This window comes from Halichoeres trimaculatus, unplaced genomic scaffold (genome assembly GCF_033239565.1).
Source record: "Halichoeres trimaculatus isolate MK-OKI-2021-1 unplaced genomic scaffold, fHalTri1.1 fHalTri1_scaffold_19, whole genome shotgun sequence".
NCBI classification, from domain to species: domain Eukaryota; kingdom Metazoa; phylum Chordata; class Actinopteri; order Labriformes; family Labridae; genus Halichoeres; species Halichoeres trimaculatus.
Genome location: NW_027437197.1, coordinates 6349700 through 6364284, shown reverse-complemented (window position 1 = coordinate 6364284; position 14585 = coordinate 6349700). Strand labels below are relative to the sequence as shown.

General features: G+C 36.3%; 3 protein-coding genes across 3 annotated transcripts; 1 reads left to right on the top strand and 2 right to left on the bottom strand.

Moving 5' to 3' along the window:
* Positions 1-1760: 1760 nt before the first annotated feature.
* LOC141808640 (olfactory receptor 4E1-like) lies at positions 1761-2681 on the bottom strand. Its single transcript, XM_074695313.1, has one exon. It carries the CDS (start codon positions 2679-2681, stop codon positions 1761-1763), a length of 921 nt encoding a protein of 306 aa, XP_074551414.1.
* A 2893-nt stretch (positions 2682-5574) lies between these two features.
* On the bottom strand, positions 5575-6483 carry LOC141808639 (olfactory receptor 4E1-like). Its single transcript, XM_074695312.1, has one exon. It carries the CDS (start codon positions 6481-6483, stop codon positions 5575-5577), a length of 909 nt encoding a protein of 302 aa, XP_074551413.1.
* A 3926-nt stretch (positions 6484-10409) lies between these two features.
* Positions 10410-11375, top strand: LOC141808638 (olfactory receptor 4N2-like). Its single transcript, XM_074695311.1, has one exon. It carries the CDS (start codon positions 10428-10430, stop codon positions 11373-11375), a length of 948 nt encoding a protein of 315 aa, XP_074551412.1. The 5' UTR covers positions 10410-10427.
* The last annotated feature ends 3210 nt before the right edge of the window (positions 11376-14585 follow it).

Genomic DNA, 14585 nt, shown 5'->3' with positions numbered 1-14585 from the left:
AACGTGTTGGTTTGTGGTGGTGTTGCGTCGTGGAGTGTCACAATGCGAGCTCACTGTGCATGTGTCTGCTGCATTATAGTATATCTTGTTTAAAATGTAATCCTGCCAGATAATCCCTTTTTATCAAATATATGGGTAATCTGATTATATATGTTTTTCTGTACTGTAATCACTTTTTTTCTTGTATCTTAACTACATAACGTCATTTCATGTAATCCGTTACTCCCCGAGCCTGCTCTCAAGTTACACTGTTATTAGTCCAACACATTTACTGACATTAGGGAAAGCTCAGTATATGCCTTATAAATGTCTTTTTGTTTTAATTTGACTTTATTTAACTTAACATGACAGTAGCAAACACATGTTGCCTAATCCAGGAGGAAAAAAGTTTTTGAATTCTTTAAAAGAAGGTCTGAGTGATGACATAGGATATATGTAAGTAGTGAGACAGAGTTATTTATTTAGACAGAGGATGATTAGTAATTTCATTGAACTAAAGTACTTGAGTATTTCAGTACTGGCCATTTTAAGTATCAGTAATGAAGTTATACTCAGATTTTCAGGCCCATCTTCCCCCTCACTCTAAAAGAAAACCACAAACCATGAGGGAGTATGTGCACTTTTTTTTACCATGTAGTCACTTTAATTGTGAAAAATACTAGTTCCAAACAAAGGGAATTAAAGAAATGAGATGCACTTTTTTAATAAATAATAATAATAATAATAATAATAATAATAATAATAATAATAATAATAAATAATTGGCAGCTTAATCAGTTATCAAAACAATTGTTAGTTGCAGCAAGTTGTAACATTAATGATGCGAGTTTATAATATAACAGTTTGTTCACTGGGGTGTTGTTCTGGGGCTATTTAGCCTGGTGGTCTCCTAGATTTTTTGGGGGGTAATTGGTCCTTGGTGGGAAAAAAAAGAGAAATACTGGCCTTGAGTACGGCCAACTGCTGCACTTTTTGACAAAGTGCTTGTAGTGCAGTTCACAGAGACAGAGAAAATACTTTTGGGACGGTTCTTCATACATGGTGTGATTACATTATATGACCAGAATCAATAAAGGTTTATTTTACATCAGTTGAAACAGGCCAGTAATTATATGAATGGGTACATTTTGTTAATGAACCCAAGAGATCAAACATTTATTTTTTAACTAAACATATGGCTTTGACTTGATAATACAATGTTTTCAGTAAAAAACTTAATAATAATAATAATAATAATAATAATAATAATAATAATAATAATAATAATAATAACAATAATAATAATAATCTGAGATTTTTCAAGAAAACACATTTTAAATCTGTGCACACACACACACACACACACATACACACACAAACACACACACACATGGGCCATGTTCTGTTCTATAAGTTAACTGCAGAAATTGTGCCAACACAAAAGCTCTCTCAGAGCCTCAAAAAGAGATTTCTGGGAAAATACTAATAGCAGTCAATGTAATTAGAGGAATCATGTGAATAACATCTCAAAAGTACAGAAACAGAGAGGAGAGTTTTTGGCAAGGAGGCCAGTGAAACTTAACATGGAGTCAGTAAATTTAAAATTTAAACAAAAATATTTCCAACCGACCTGTATTAAATTGAAAAACTTTTGATTCTTTCATTACTTTTTTGTAACCTTGCAGCTTTTATAGAAAATTATTGAATTTATTCAAAGTATCAAAGAAAACACCTTATTGACACACATTTTTTCAGAACATTAACATTTTCAAAAAAGGAGATTATGTGAAATGACAGATCAATTTCTTAAGGTGCTTATAAATTTCTTTCATTTTTAGTCCATAGATGATTGGATTAAAGAGAGGATGGTATAAAATAAGCTGTAAAGTCATAATCAAACGTGCAGTTTTGGGGATATAAGATTCCAGTCGAAGTATGATAATATCATAAGCAACCAGTAAGGAGAAATTAATTAAAACCAGTAGATGTGGTAAACATGTCTGTGCAGCTTTACTCCTGACTTCCTTACAACTTCTGTAGGTTATAACAAGTATCCTTGTGTATGTGAAAACAATATAGAGCATGGGATATACTGCAAGGTTAAGAAAACCTATCACACCATACACACTAAGTGCACTCGAGCTCTCACAGTGAAGCTTGAAAAGAGAATTATTGCAGAAGATTCCTTTTAGAGTAAAGTTGCAGAGTTTCCTTGCTAAACTTAATGAAGTTGAGCCTGCCAAGTGACAGGCAGGCAGAAGCCATGCTAAAAGTAAGAACAAAATAATGGTCTTTTTCTTCATAATGGTTGGATACTGCAGAGGTTTACATATAGAGACATATCTGTCATAGGCCATGGCTGACAACAGGTAAAACTCAGACCCACCAGATGAATAAAATATAAACAACTGAAAGTGACACATTGAATGTGATATGACCTGTTTCTCAGATAAAAAGTCAACCAGAAGCTTTGGATGAGTCGTGGTGCTGTACAAAACAGTGTTGATTAGCAGAGCTGCAATGAAAATATACATGGGTTCATGGAGGTTTTGGTGTTTCACAATGAGGCACACAATAGTGGAATTACAACAGATTATCAAAATATATACAACAAAAATAATCCCAAAATACACATATCGGTTCTTCTCCATTTCCACATACCCACCAAGAGTTATATAGGATACATTGAGTTCTTCATCCATCCAGGGCTGAAATCAAAGTCAAAATATTGGCAAGTACATCTCTCTTTGATTCTCAAAACCAGGTTTATGCTACAGCATCTTTTTTATATACATGGAAGCTGGTTGTTTGTGTGTGAATGTTTGTCTGACAGTATAATCTCTCTGGATCTCATTAAACTTTTTCCTTGAACTGTTGTAAACAGTAGCCCATGAGTCTTGGGACTCTTGTTTTTTTTGGAACTTTTTTTATTCAAGTTTTGTATTATATCACAAGTAAGTTTGTCCATCTGCTGACAAGGGAAAACCATGCGCAAAGGCCCAAATAAACTTCTACAGCAAGCACAAGCTGAAAATGCAGGGTTATGAATCTCAAAACCCCATGCAAAAGCAAATGAAACAGCTAAAGCACACTGCAAATGAGAAAATGTGCTGGGAAAAAAAACACCTTGACCAAATGGTTGCAAAATATTTAAATGATTAAACAAAGTAAAAAGCACACAATATCAATAAACATCTACTGGGGAAAAACAAAGGTTTTGAACTTGGGGTAGAAAAAAGAAACAGTTCCAGGTCTACAGGTGGCGCATAGTGACACGGCTCTGATTTTCACTTGAGAGAGAAAACGACCACACACTAAATTTGAGACTGACTGGAAAAAGCAGCATAGTTTGACATCAAGGAATAATGTCAAATTACTTAATCTAGGACAATCTGTACTGTATTCTGTCATGGAATGAGATTTGATGACAAAGTGTCAATCCATGGGGCTTATCTTAAGGCTGGTCATAACTTTTAGTGTAGCTGAAGCCAGATGACAGGTTACAGCCTAGAGCAGAGGTCGCCAACCTGTGAATCGCGATTGACTGGTCAATGTTTGAAGCTTGCCCAGTAGATCTTGAAAATAACAGAATAAGGAATCTCTCTGCATTATGCTTGATGAAGTTCCGCCCTGAAGCGTGCCCTTTATTGACAAATGCGGACTATGGCTGGCGAAATTGCTTGAGGAAATCAAATCCGCACTTTCTATGATGATTTACTTGTGTTTACAGACGTGCTATCATGTTTCTCTGTTTTCGTTGCTGTAATAATTCACGTAATAAGAAAACTTCTGTTCTACGCTATGTCCATATTCATAAAATTTAGAAGCAGAAGTTCCCCTGTCACTCTGTGTGGGTTATATTTACTTTAACCTTTATCTCGATCAGTTTGTGGATATTGTAATGATGAGTGCTGAGCCCCTGCACTCGCATGTATTTCGCATCAGCTGATCGTTAATCTGTCTCACGCTCATACAGGAGTCACCTTTCTGCTCTCTTTGGGACAGAAGTTTTAGTTTGTCCATCTTTCCTCTGATTCTTTAAAAACCAACAGAGTTTTCCTTCAGCTTTTGGTGATCAAACCTGAAAGCCTGTCAGCTTTCACACTGTTGCTGTGTTTCTGTGAAGGGGCGTGTCTAGACTTTCAGACTGGGGTGTCTCAATGGGGGTAGGTTGTGCACACTTACACATTGTCATCATTTATCTTATTTAATTTCACTCTCTACTTTGAGAACTATGAATAACTAGCGTAGGTATAAAATCCCAGTTTTTGGTTTAAGTAAAAAAAATGTATTATACATAACGTGCATCAGCCAGTCTGTTGTTTTAAAGCAGTACTTTTAAGACAAAATTGATCAGATAAACCTTTGTATTACTATAAAAGGGACACTTCAAGCAGCAATGGCAAGAACATATTTAATGAAAATGCTATAAGTGCAACATTCCTTATTGCTAAATTAATCGCCATATTAATTTGATTGACACAGATTCACATGCAGGCAAATCAAAGAACAAGAGTCATTTTATTTTCAGCCACCCTACTGACTGTCTCAGACTGGCTGTTTAAAGCCATGAGCCAGACTACAAGACCCTCACAGACATATTCAGTCACTAACTTGTGTGTCTTTTATATGATGTTTTGAAGTGATGCTGCTTTGACATGTAACAGATGGTAACTGCAGGTAACTGAATGGCTCTGACTGTGAAGTTATCAAACACAAATTAAAGTTAAATTTTTTCATCATATGAAAGTAAAAAGTTAAAACATCCGAAGAGTTTTGGCAGGCAAGCAAAAAAGCTCATAACACTTAAATACGAGGGACTTCAGTGTAATTCATACATCAAGGCTTGTTAAAACTGGAAATACATAATGTGTTTTCTATTTTTCCTCAAGCCTTCAATAGGTAGATCTTGCATTTGTGCCGGTTGGGTTGAGAGATCTTGGGCTCAAAGAGTTTGGTGACAACTGTTGCACTTTTAGCTTGTGCTGTTTGACAAAGTGCTTATGGTGCTGCTCACAGAGACAGACAAAATACTTTTTGGGACAGTTCTTCATACATGGTGTGATTACATTTAATGCCCAGAATTAATAAAGACTTGTTTTAGATCACTTTAAGCAGGCCAGTAATTATATGAATGTGTGCATTTTGTTAATGAATCCAATAAATCAATCGTTTCTTTTTTTAACTGAACATATATTTCCTTTGGTTTGACAATACAGTGTGTTCAGTAGAAAAATAAGCACAATCAGATTTTTCAAGAAAAAACATTGTTCCACTCTTTAAGTGAACTGTAAAAATGTTGCAAACAAAGAAGCTCTCAGAGCCTTAAAAAAGATATCTGGACAAACATTAATTGTATATAATGAAAACAGAGGGACTGTGAATTAAATCTCAAAAGTACAGAAACAGAGAGGTGAGTTTTGGGCAACCAGGCAAGTGAAATATAACATAGAGTCAGTAAATTAAAAAATAAAACAAATGATTTTCAACTTACCTACATTAAATTAACAACCTTTTGAATACATTTTAAGGATCAAAGAAATCACTGTATAAATAAACATTTTTACAGTAAATCAACAGTTTCAAAACATAAGACTATGTCAGCTGAAGGAATATTTTTTTGAGGTGCTTATTAATTTCTGTCATTTTTAGTCCATATATGATCGGATTAAAAAGAGGATGATACAAAACTACCTGTAAAGTCATAAACAAACGTGCAGTTTTTGGAATATCTGATTCCAGTCGAACTATCGTGATATCATATGAACACAACAAGGAAAAATTAATTAAAACAAGCAGATGTGGTAAACATGTCTGTGCAGCTTTTCTCCTAACTTCTTTACAACTTCTGTAGGATATAATGAGTATCTTTGAATATGTGAAAATAATAAAGACCAACGGGTAAATTGCAAGGTTAATAAAAACTATCACTCCATACACATGAAGTACACTTGAGCTCTCACAGTACAGCTTGTAAATAGAATTATTGCAGAAGATTCCTTTCAGAGTAAAGTCACAGATTTTCCTTGTTGAACCAAACGAGGATGAGCCCACCATCTGACAAGGAGGCAGAAGCCATGCCAAAAGCAAGAAAATAATAATAGTCTTTTTTTTCATTATGTGTGGATATTGTAGAGGTTTACATATGGAGACATATCTGTCATAGGCCATGGCTGACAACAGGTAAAACTCTGACCCACCTGATGAATATAGTAAGAAAAATTGAAAGTGACACATTGAATGTGATATGACCTGTTTCTCAGATAAAGAGTCAACCAGAAGCTTTGGGTAAGTGATGGTGCTGTAAAAAACAGTGTTGATGAGCAAAGCTGCAATAAAAATGTACATGGGTTCATGGAGGTTTTGATTTTTTACAATGAGGCACACAATAGTGGAATTACAACAGATTATCAAAATATATACAACAAAAATAATCCCAAAATACACATATCGGTATTTCTCCATTTCCACATACCCACCAAGAGTTATATAGGATGCATTCATTCTTTCAAATCAGCCTCAATCCCTCTCAAGTGTCATTTATAAACAGTCATATAAACTGGTAAATATTAATTTAGCGTGAAAAATAAAATTTATGAAGAGAGATGCTGTGTTACCCATTAGTGAAAGTATATACTTATGTCAGTGCAGCTCAAAAGTCTAGCTGGAATGTGTCCATCTCTAGTCTAGGAAGGTGTTTTAGTGGGTGGTTTTATCAGGCACTTTTATCCTCCAAGGATCCAATGAAACTCTGTGCTGACATGAACTTCAGTAAACCCAGGAGTCAAATCCTTGACTCTGCTTTGTTGCTACAACAAATTATTGGGTTGTGTATGCATTTTATGTCGGGCATTCCCTGACTGAGTCAAAGTTTTTACTTTAACTACACTGTATTACACTGCTCACAAAATTAACAGAACATTTAATCAACCCACTATAACACAAAACCAGTTAAATTTCATCAATGTGGAAAGCATGAGTGATTGTAAATTAATTTCCCATGCTTTGGTGCAAAGGAAAGTGATAGCAGGTGCAATGGAGAGGCCAAAGCAAGAAAACCCTGGATTAAAGAATAGTTATGCATGCGGTGCTTTTGAAACCTTAATAACATCATAGATCAGTTTGACCCCAACTGTAACAAAAGGTCCACCTGAGCTGACAAGCACAGGCATGTAGACCGAGGTTTTTATATGTAATAAAAACTAACGGAATAAAGAGGTGAAAACGAGAAGTGAGATAAGCATTTTCTACAGTTCTACAGTTTCATTTAGCAGATGCTTTTGTCCAAAGCGACGTACAACACAAGCAAGAATTTAGTCAAAAGGAAAAACCTAGTTTGTGCAACAAAGTGCTATAAGTTAATTGGCTGCAGGTGCTGCCATCAAGTGCAGGTTATTTTTTAAAAATTTATTCATTTGAACAATGTAGAATAATCCAGCCAAATAAACCAAAATCAATTGCTGCAACAATATACTTCAACATACAACAATTTTCAGCAATTAATGCTGTAAATTCACTGAGAGCTGGGTCCCAGACCTTCTGACTCATTCTACCCCTGAGGAAGAAGAGGAGAGGGGTCAGATTAAGTGCTCAAGTGTTCCCTGAACAGATGAGTTTTCAGACATCTCTTAAAGTAGAAAGGGACTCTGTGGATCGTATAGAGTAAGTTAATCCATCCCACCATTTGGGAACAACAGAGAAGAGTCTGGCTAGAGATTTAGAGCCGCGCTTGGCTGGGAGTACCAGGCGTCTTGCACAAGCAGAGCGTAGGGGGCGAGAAGGAGTGTAGACCTAAAAGAGGGTCCCCAAGTAGAATGGAGCCTTTCTTGCAGATGCTTTATAAGCCAGAGAAAGAGCTTTAAAATTTGATGCGAGCTGCCACTGGAAGCCAGTGAAGAGGGATTAACAGCCCAGGGAGGCCTGCTAGGAGGGAGTTGCAGTTGTCGATCTGTGATTTCACAAGGGCCTTTACAAGCTGCATGGCCTGTTGTGTCACGGGTCTGATCCTCCAGAAGTAATAGAGGGCATATCGACAATGTCAAGCAATCAAAGCAACATGAACCAAGAAAAGTCAGCTGGTATTCAATCATGACACCCAGATTTCTGGCAGAGTTTGTGGCCCAAGTTCATTGGCATCAAGCAGGACACTGATCTGTGGTTGAACCGAGGGACAAGTTGGAAGGACAATTAGCTCAGTTTTAGACAGATTTAGCTGAAGGTAGCATTCCTCCATCCATATGGATATATCAACCAGACACGCTGATATTGTCTTTAGGTGGAAAAGAGAGGAAAAGCTGAGTGTCGTCAGCATAGCAGTGCACCAAGTGAGGCGGTGTATAAGGAGAAGAGTAGGGGACCAAGCACTGACCCCTGGGGTACCCAGCACTGACCCCTGGGGTACCCCTGTTGATAAGCTGATAGGAGTCAATCAGGTTGTTTTCAGCAGATGTTCAGAGACTTGGTTATAGAATGTATACCTGAGTATTTTCAGCAGGAAGGACATAAGGGAGATGGGTCTGTAATTTTCAACCTGGGCTGGGCTAAGATTTGGTTTCTTGAGCAGTGGGGTGATCCGAGCTTGTCTAAAAGCTCCGGGGAAGACCCCAGATTCTAAGGAGGAATTGACAATGTGTGTGACTGCAGGTTCGTGTTAGGGTAAGATAGTCTGCAGGATGCTGATAGGTATAAGATCAAGAGGACAGGTTGTGGGTTTGGAGTTCAGGAGAAGTCTGGAGACCTCCTCCTCACTCAGAGGAGCTGAAGAGCAGAGTGAGGCATCGGTAGTAGGTTGGATCTTAATGAGCTAGTCAGGCTCAGAGAGTTGGTTGTTGGTGTTTGCAAACTTCTCAGTGAAAAAGGAGGCAAACATGTCTGGAGTCTGTGCAGTAGAGGGCTGAGTGGTTGGGGGAGAGAGTAAGGAGTTAAACACCATAAACGATTTTTTTTGTGTCAGTAGCACAGATTTTGTTTATGTTTATTTTTCTTATAATAGGCTTTCTTTGCCACAGGATGTGTATAATGCTGGTTGTAGCTGGTAGGAAGACAAATCAGTGGGTTTTTGAGATGTATGCCACTTTCTCTCTGCTCCCCCAGTCCTCCTCTTTGTTCTTTTAGAACTTCAGAGAGCCATTGACTAGGTAGCTTTGGCTTAGCTGGTTTTGACACCAGGAGGCAGAGTTTGTCCAGAGCCGATACCAGACAGGAACAGAATGTGTCTGTAGCCTGATTAACAGGCAGTATAGAGGACTAAGAGTGGTCGGGCATTGTGGCGGACACTACATCAGTCAGCTGTGTTGCAGTGACGGACCTCAGGTTTCTGCAGGAGGAAACCATCTGCATGGGTACCTGTGTTTATGGGAAGGCTGCAGAGAATTTTACCAAGAAATGGTCTGAAAGGTGTCGTGGGGTGACTGTCACTTCTGCTGTGGAGCAGTTACTAAACTTATCGAGAAAATGTTTTTAGTGTATTTGTTATTTTATCTTGTACACAAACTCTCAATTTTGGGTAGATAAGAAAAGTTTGTTTTCTGCTTGTTTCACACCAGTTGGCGCACACGTCGACCCTTTGTCCACTAGCATAGCGTTAATGGCATTGAAAGATGGGAAAAAGCGGCAGAGCCCCATTTGGGATTACTTTGAATATGACTGTCTCTAAAAAGCGCAGGTGCCTCACAGTGGAAGGTGACAACGTATGCAGAATTTTTCTCAAAGGGGACAAATGTCAACCATCTCAACAGTCATTTGAAATCATGCAAGCTTGGCCAACATTAGCCACACTCAGTATTACTCACTCTATGACCCCCTCTCTTGCAATTCAAATAATTTGTGCTTCACCTATTGTTGAGACACTGTTCTTATGTCAAAGAACTTGACAAGCAGTATTTTCTTACCCCAATTGGCAGTTTCTTTTTTCTTTTTTACTCTGTACAAGCGATTCAGGTGCCATTTTGTCTTTGATTTCTGGAATAAGGTATTTTTCTGGACTTGTTTGAGGAATATGGCTCTTATCAAACCTAGTGAGACTTTTTTTAAAAAATAAAAATAAGTCATAAACACTTTTTTAGATTTCAGATTAGAGAGGACCTCTCACTGACGGTCAATACTCTGTGTTAGAAAGGTCACATTACAGGCCAGCTGTCCTAAAATATAGGACAATGAAACAGCACTTTGACTTCAGGCCTCCTGAGTTTAATGAAGTTCTCCATGTGTTACAACTTGTTTTGACAAAGTTTAATAGGATCCTTTGGGGGAAGAGGGTGCAAATAAAAGACCAGCCAAAGTTCAGGATTTATTTTTTTTTTAATTTTGGAGATGAAAACACATCTGTACATTTCAAGTTCAGGAACCTTAAGGTCGATTGGAACCAGTAGGGTTATATTTTATAAACATTGAACTGAGACATTTATTGATATGAGGTAATCGGTCTGTTTATTCAGTCTGAAATAACAATGGATGATAAGTTTAATATGACATACATTACTTTAAATGGGTATGTGGAAGTTCAGAAGTACAGATATCTATATTTTTTTAGTATGATAACAGTTTATTTTCTGATCATCTGTTGTAACTCTACCATTGTGTACCTCATCTGCGTACAAAAAAACCTTCATGAACCGATGTACATCTTTATTGCAGCTTTGCTTATTAATTCTATCATTCTAAGCACTGCAGTCTATCCAAAGTACTTAATTGACTTTTTATCAGAAAGACAGATTATATCTTACTCAGCGTGTCTTCTTCAGTTTTTTGTATTTTATGCTATAGGTAGTTCAGAGTTCTTACTCCTGTCAGCCATGGCTTTTGACAGGTATGTGTCGATCTGCAAACCTTTGCAATATCCGACCATCATGAAGAGAAATACGGTGTGTATTTTACTTCTTTTTGCTTGGTTTGTTCCTGCTTGTCACATTGCCATTCCAGCAATACTGAGTGCAAGAAGCAAATTGTGCAATTTTTCCTTAAGAGCAACATTTTGTAATAATACAATCTACACACTTCAGTGTGTGAGTTCACGGTTAATTTCTATATATGGTGTGATAACTTTAGTAGATCTTGCTCTTGTCCCTTTGCTCTTCATCATTTTCACATACATAAAGATCTTTAGTGTAGCTTATCAAAGCTGTAAGGAAGTCAAGAAGAAGGCAGCAGAAACCTGTTTACCTCACCTGTTAGTTTTAATCAGTTACTCTTGTTTGTGTGCCTATGATATCAGCATAGCAAGAGTGGAATCTGATATCCCAAAAACTGCTCGCTTCATTATGATGTTACAAACAGTTTTCTATAATCCTTTGTTAAACCCGCTAATATATGGGCTAAAAATGAAGGAAATCTCCAAACACCTGAAAAAGATGTTTATTCCTGCAAAAACAGTTTTGTGTATTAAACCTTTTCACTAATAAAATATCATTTCTTCTGAAATGTTTATGCAGAGCTGTGAAGCCTTGAAAGGCATTTAATGATGTATTTACATAAAGGAGAAATTCAGTCTTCTGGGTTTCATACTCATTCAAATCAGCTGAGTCATCCAAAAAATAGGGTTTTAGTCAATAGCATAAATAATCAGCAATTAAGAACTTTACCCCTGTGTTCTGCTTTTACAGTCAAGAATTCATAAAAATAAAACTGACATTATTGTAATTTTTGCTCTTTCTTGGACACAGGTTCACAAATAATTTATTTCAATGCAGATTGCTGATGTTAAACTTTTACATGAACCCCATTTCAGCGAACTACAAAGATTGTTCTTTGCAATTCTTTAAAGACTTCAAACAAATTTTGTAAATGTGTTGTTCAAAATTTCTTCATAAAGTTGAAGTTTTGACATCACAGCCTACTCACAAATAAGACAAATGAAGAAATTTGTCAATTGTGAGGTTAAGAGAGGTTGGTACTGATGTCCTATTCCCAGTCTAAACATGTTTAGTGAAATATATGTAGAAACCCTAAAACAAAATAAACCCTTGTGATGTTTTAGGCTATCTTGTCTTATCATGTGTGTTTAGTTGACCTGAATTAACCTGGAAACAGATTTAAATCAACCTGGTTGAACTCAGAAACCCCCTCACCAACTGAAAGAAAGTACAATTTATGTCTTACTTTAATTTATGTATATTTGTGTCTACATATGAAGACACATTCAGGCACCTTTTTATGCCTCTGTTTCATTTACAAAAATGAGAAATGTAATCAGTTTGTCATCATCAGTATTTGTTTTTTTTGATAATGTTCTTCATGGATGGTCATGTAGAAGTAAACAGATACAGATACCTTTATTTTATTCATGCTAACAGTATTCATTCTCATTATCTGCTTTAACTTCACCATCGTATGCCTTATTTGGAAACACAAAAATCTTCATGAGCTGATGTTTATTTTAATTTCTGCTTTGCTGCTGGGCTAGGCTGTAGGAACACTGAATCTCAAAAACCCATGCAGAAGCAAATGAAAGAGCCGAAGCACACTGCATGTGAGGAAGCATATATATATATATATATATATATATATATATATATATATATATATATATATATATATATATATATATATATATATATATATATATTAATTTTATTCAATTTTTTTTTTTAATTTTCACTATTTTTCAGTATTAGTGATCCCATCAAACTGTACTGCATCAAACTTCCAGGGGGTGATGGTAACATTTTGGGTTTTCATATTTATGAGGCTGTCAAGCTATCCATCACTGTAAAATGTGGTGTAGCAGGTTGTAGAGAACACTAGCAAGAGGAAGGCCTTCTGAATATATTTAAAACTTAAAAACAGTCACTTTCTGGACAGTTGATGCAGAGAGGTGCAGCTTTAATGAAGGATGGACTGATCAGTAAAACAGACAGACTAATGTGGGATGGGTTCCTGTTAGCATTGAGATTATAGTGCCCAAGTACATGAATCACAGTTGTGAGATGCTATTCAGCAGCCAATGTCTGTGGGTTGTGTGGGGTTCGCTAACTGGATGAGAGCAACTTGTGTTCATATTGGATAGCAGGATCAAGAAGTGTGTTGGTGTGTGTTTTGTATACGTAAGGTTGTGACACGTTTGTTTGGAAGTCGTAGAAAGTAAGGTTTATTATTTTTGGCGTTGCTTACATGAACATAAGTGCTAATTCAACTAAAGTTGAACCTGATTTACACGTAAGAGAACACTCACACTGTCATCTAGTGGTGTCAGAAAAGTGCAACACATTACTGGTAAAACTGGGCGGGCACTAGGTTTCACAAAGTTTGAATGGCCACTCCTAACCCAAACATCAACAATATAAGAAGTCCAATCAAGTTTTATGGCTCATTCTTTAGATATGCATAAACACATTGTAAGTTTGCCATGACATGCAAATTTGACACAAGTTAGCAGCATTAATGATCTACTATGCTGCTACACTTACGTGGACAGAGAGAGAGAGACTTAGTTTTGTTGAAAATATTTGCTTCTTGCTAAAATTTGAGCAAAAGTGCTCATTTTAGCAAGTTAAGTAAATCAGCTTACAGCTAAATCTGGTGCAGTTAAATAGCTGCACATTGTCCCTGTCAAATAGATCAACAAATAAGTGGTTTATTGAATAAATAAAAGAATGAATTCATCTACGCTGATTTTTATCAGATTTTTTCATGATCCCATTGTCAGAATATTTCTCCATTCAATGTTAATTTATAAAGTTAGTCAATAGCTTCAAATGCAGCCACAAGTTTAATGTATGGTATCGACAGATCATACGCTCCCAGGCAAAATGGTTTGAATGATTTTTTATTTTGTTATAGGTGTACAATTTAATGGCTTCCTGCAAATGCCGACATCATTTCAAACAAGCCACACTGGAGTTGTAACTGTCCAAAATTAGCAAAATGTTTGTTTTTCATTTTTGTTAATAAGCACTGTTCCAAAAAGTTAAAAACATGTTGGTATATGTTATTAAAAATGCAAAAGCAGAAAAACTGTTGTTTTCAGGGTGGAAGTAATGTGTTTTATACTTTTTTACACAATGAGGACTTAATTGTGTTTATGGGAGTTCAGACCAAGTGTCTGCGTATGTGGACACAATTTTTCCATGAGGCTACATCATGTCAAAAGATGATGCTGAGTTTTTTTAGTTATCAGGTGCCTATAAACCCAAACAGCAAAGAAACAGCAAAAATGCGCACATATCTCAAGAGGCTAAACGACACCCAAACTTATGTTTTCTTTCAATGGAAAATTGATAGAGTCCCAGACTTTTTGATATGACACAATTTAGGTCTCTGGACACCCACACACACACACATGCAGAAATATTGCCATGAAGAAAGCTCTCTCAGCCCTGTCAAAAGATCTCAGGACAAATATTTAATATTTGATTTATAAAAACTAAAAAAAAGGATGTGACTTAAATCTCAATGTACAGACACAGAGAGGAGGGTTTTGGCAACCAGGCTGGTATAACTTCACCAAGGGTCAGTAAATTCTAATATCAAATTATCAACCAACTTTTGAATCTTACAATACTCATCATCACTTTCTAGATGTAAGAAATCATTGAAAACATTTCAAGTACCAAAGAAACACATCATTAACTCCAATTTTAACATTACATCAACAGTTTTAATGCAAAAGA

What these genes read in the sequence shown, in the direction of transcription:
- LOC141808639 (XM_074695312.1), bottom strand. Translation starts at nt 6,483, where the DNA reads ATGAATGCATCCTATATAACTCTTGGTGGGTATGTGGAAATGGAGAAA.
- LOC141808638 (XM_074695311.1), top strand. Translation starts at nt 10,428, where the DNA reads ATGGATGATAAGTTTAATATGACATACATTACTTTAAATGGGTATGTG.
- LOC141808640 (XM_074695313.1), bottom strand. Translation starts at nt 2,681, where the DNA reads ATGGATGAAGAACTCAATGTATCCTATATAACTCTTGGTGGGTATGTG.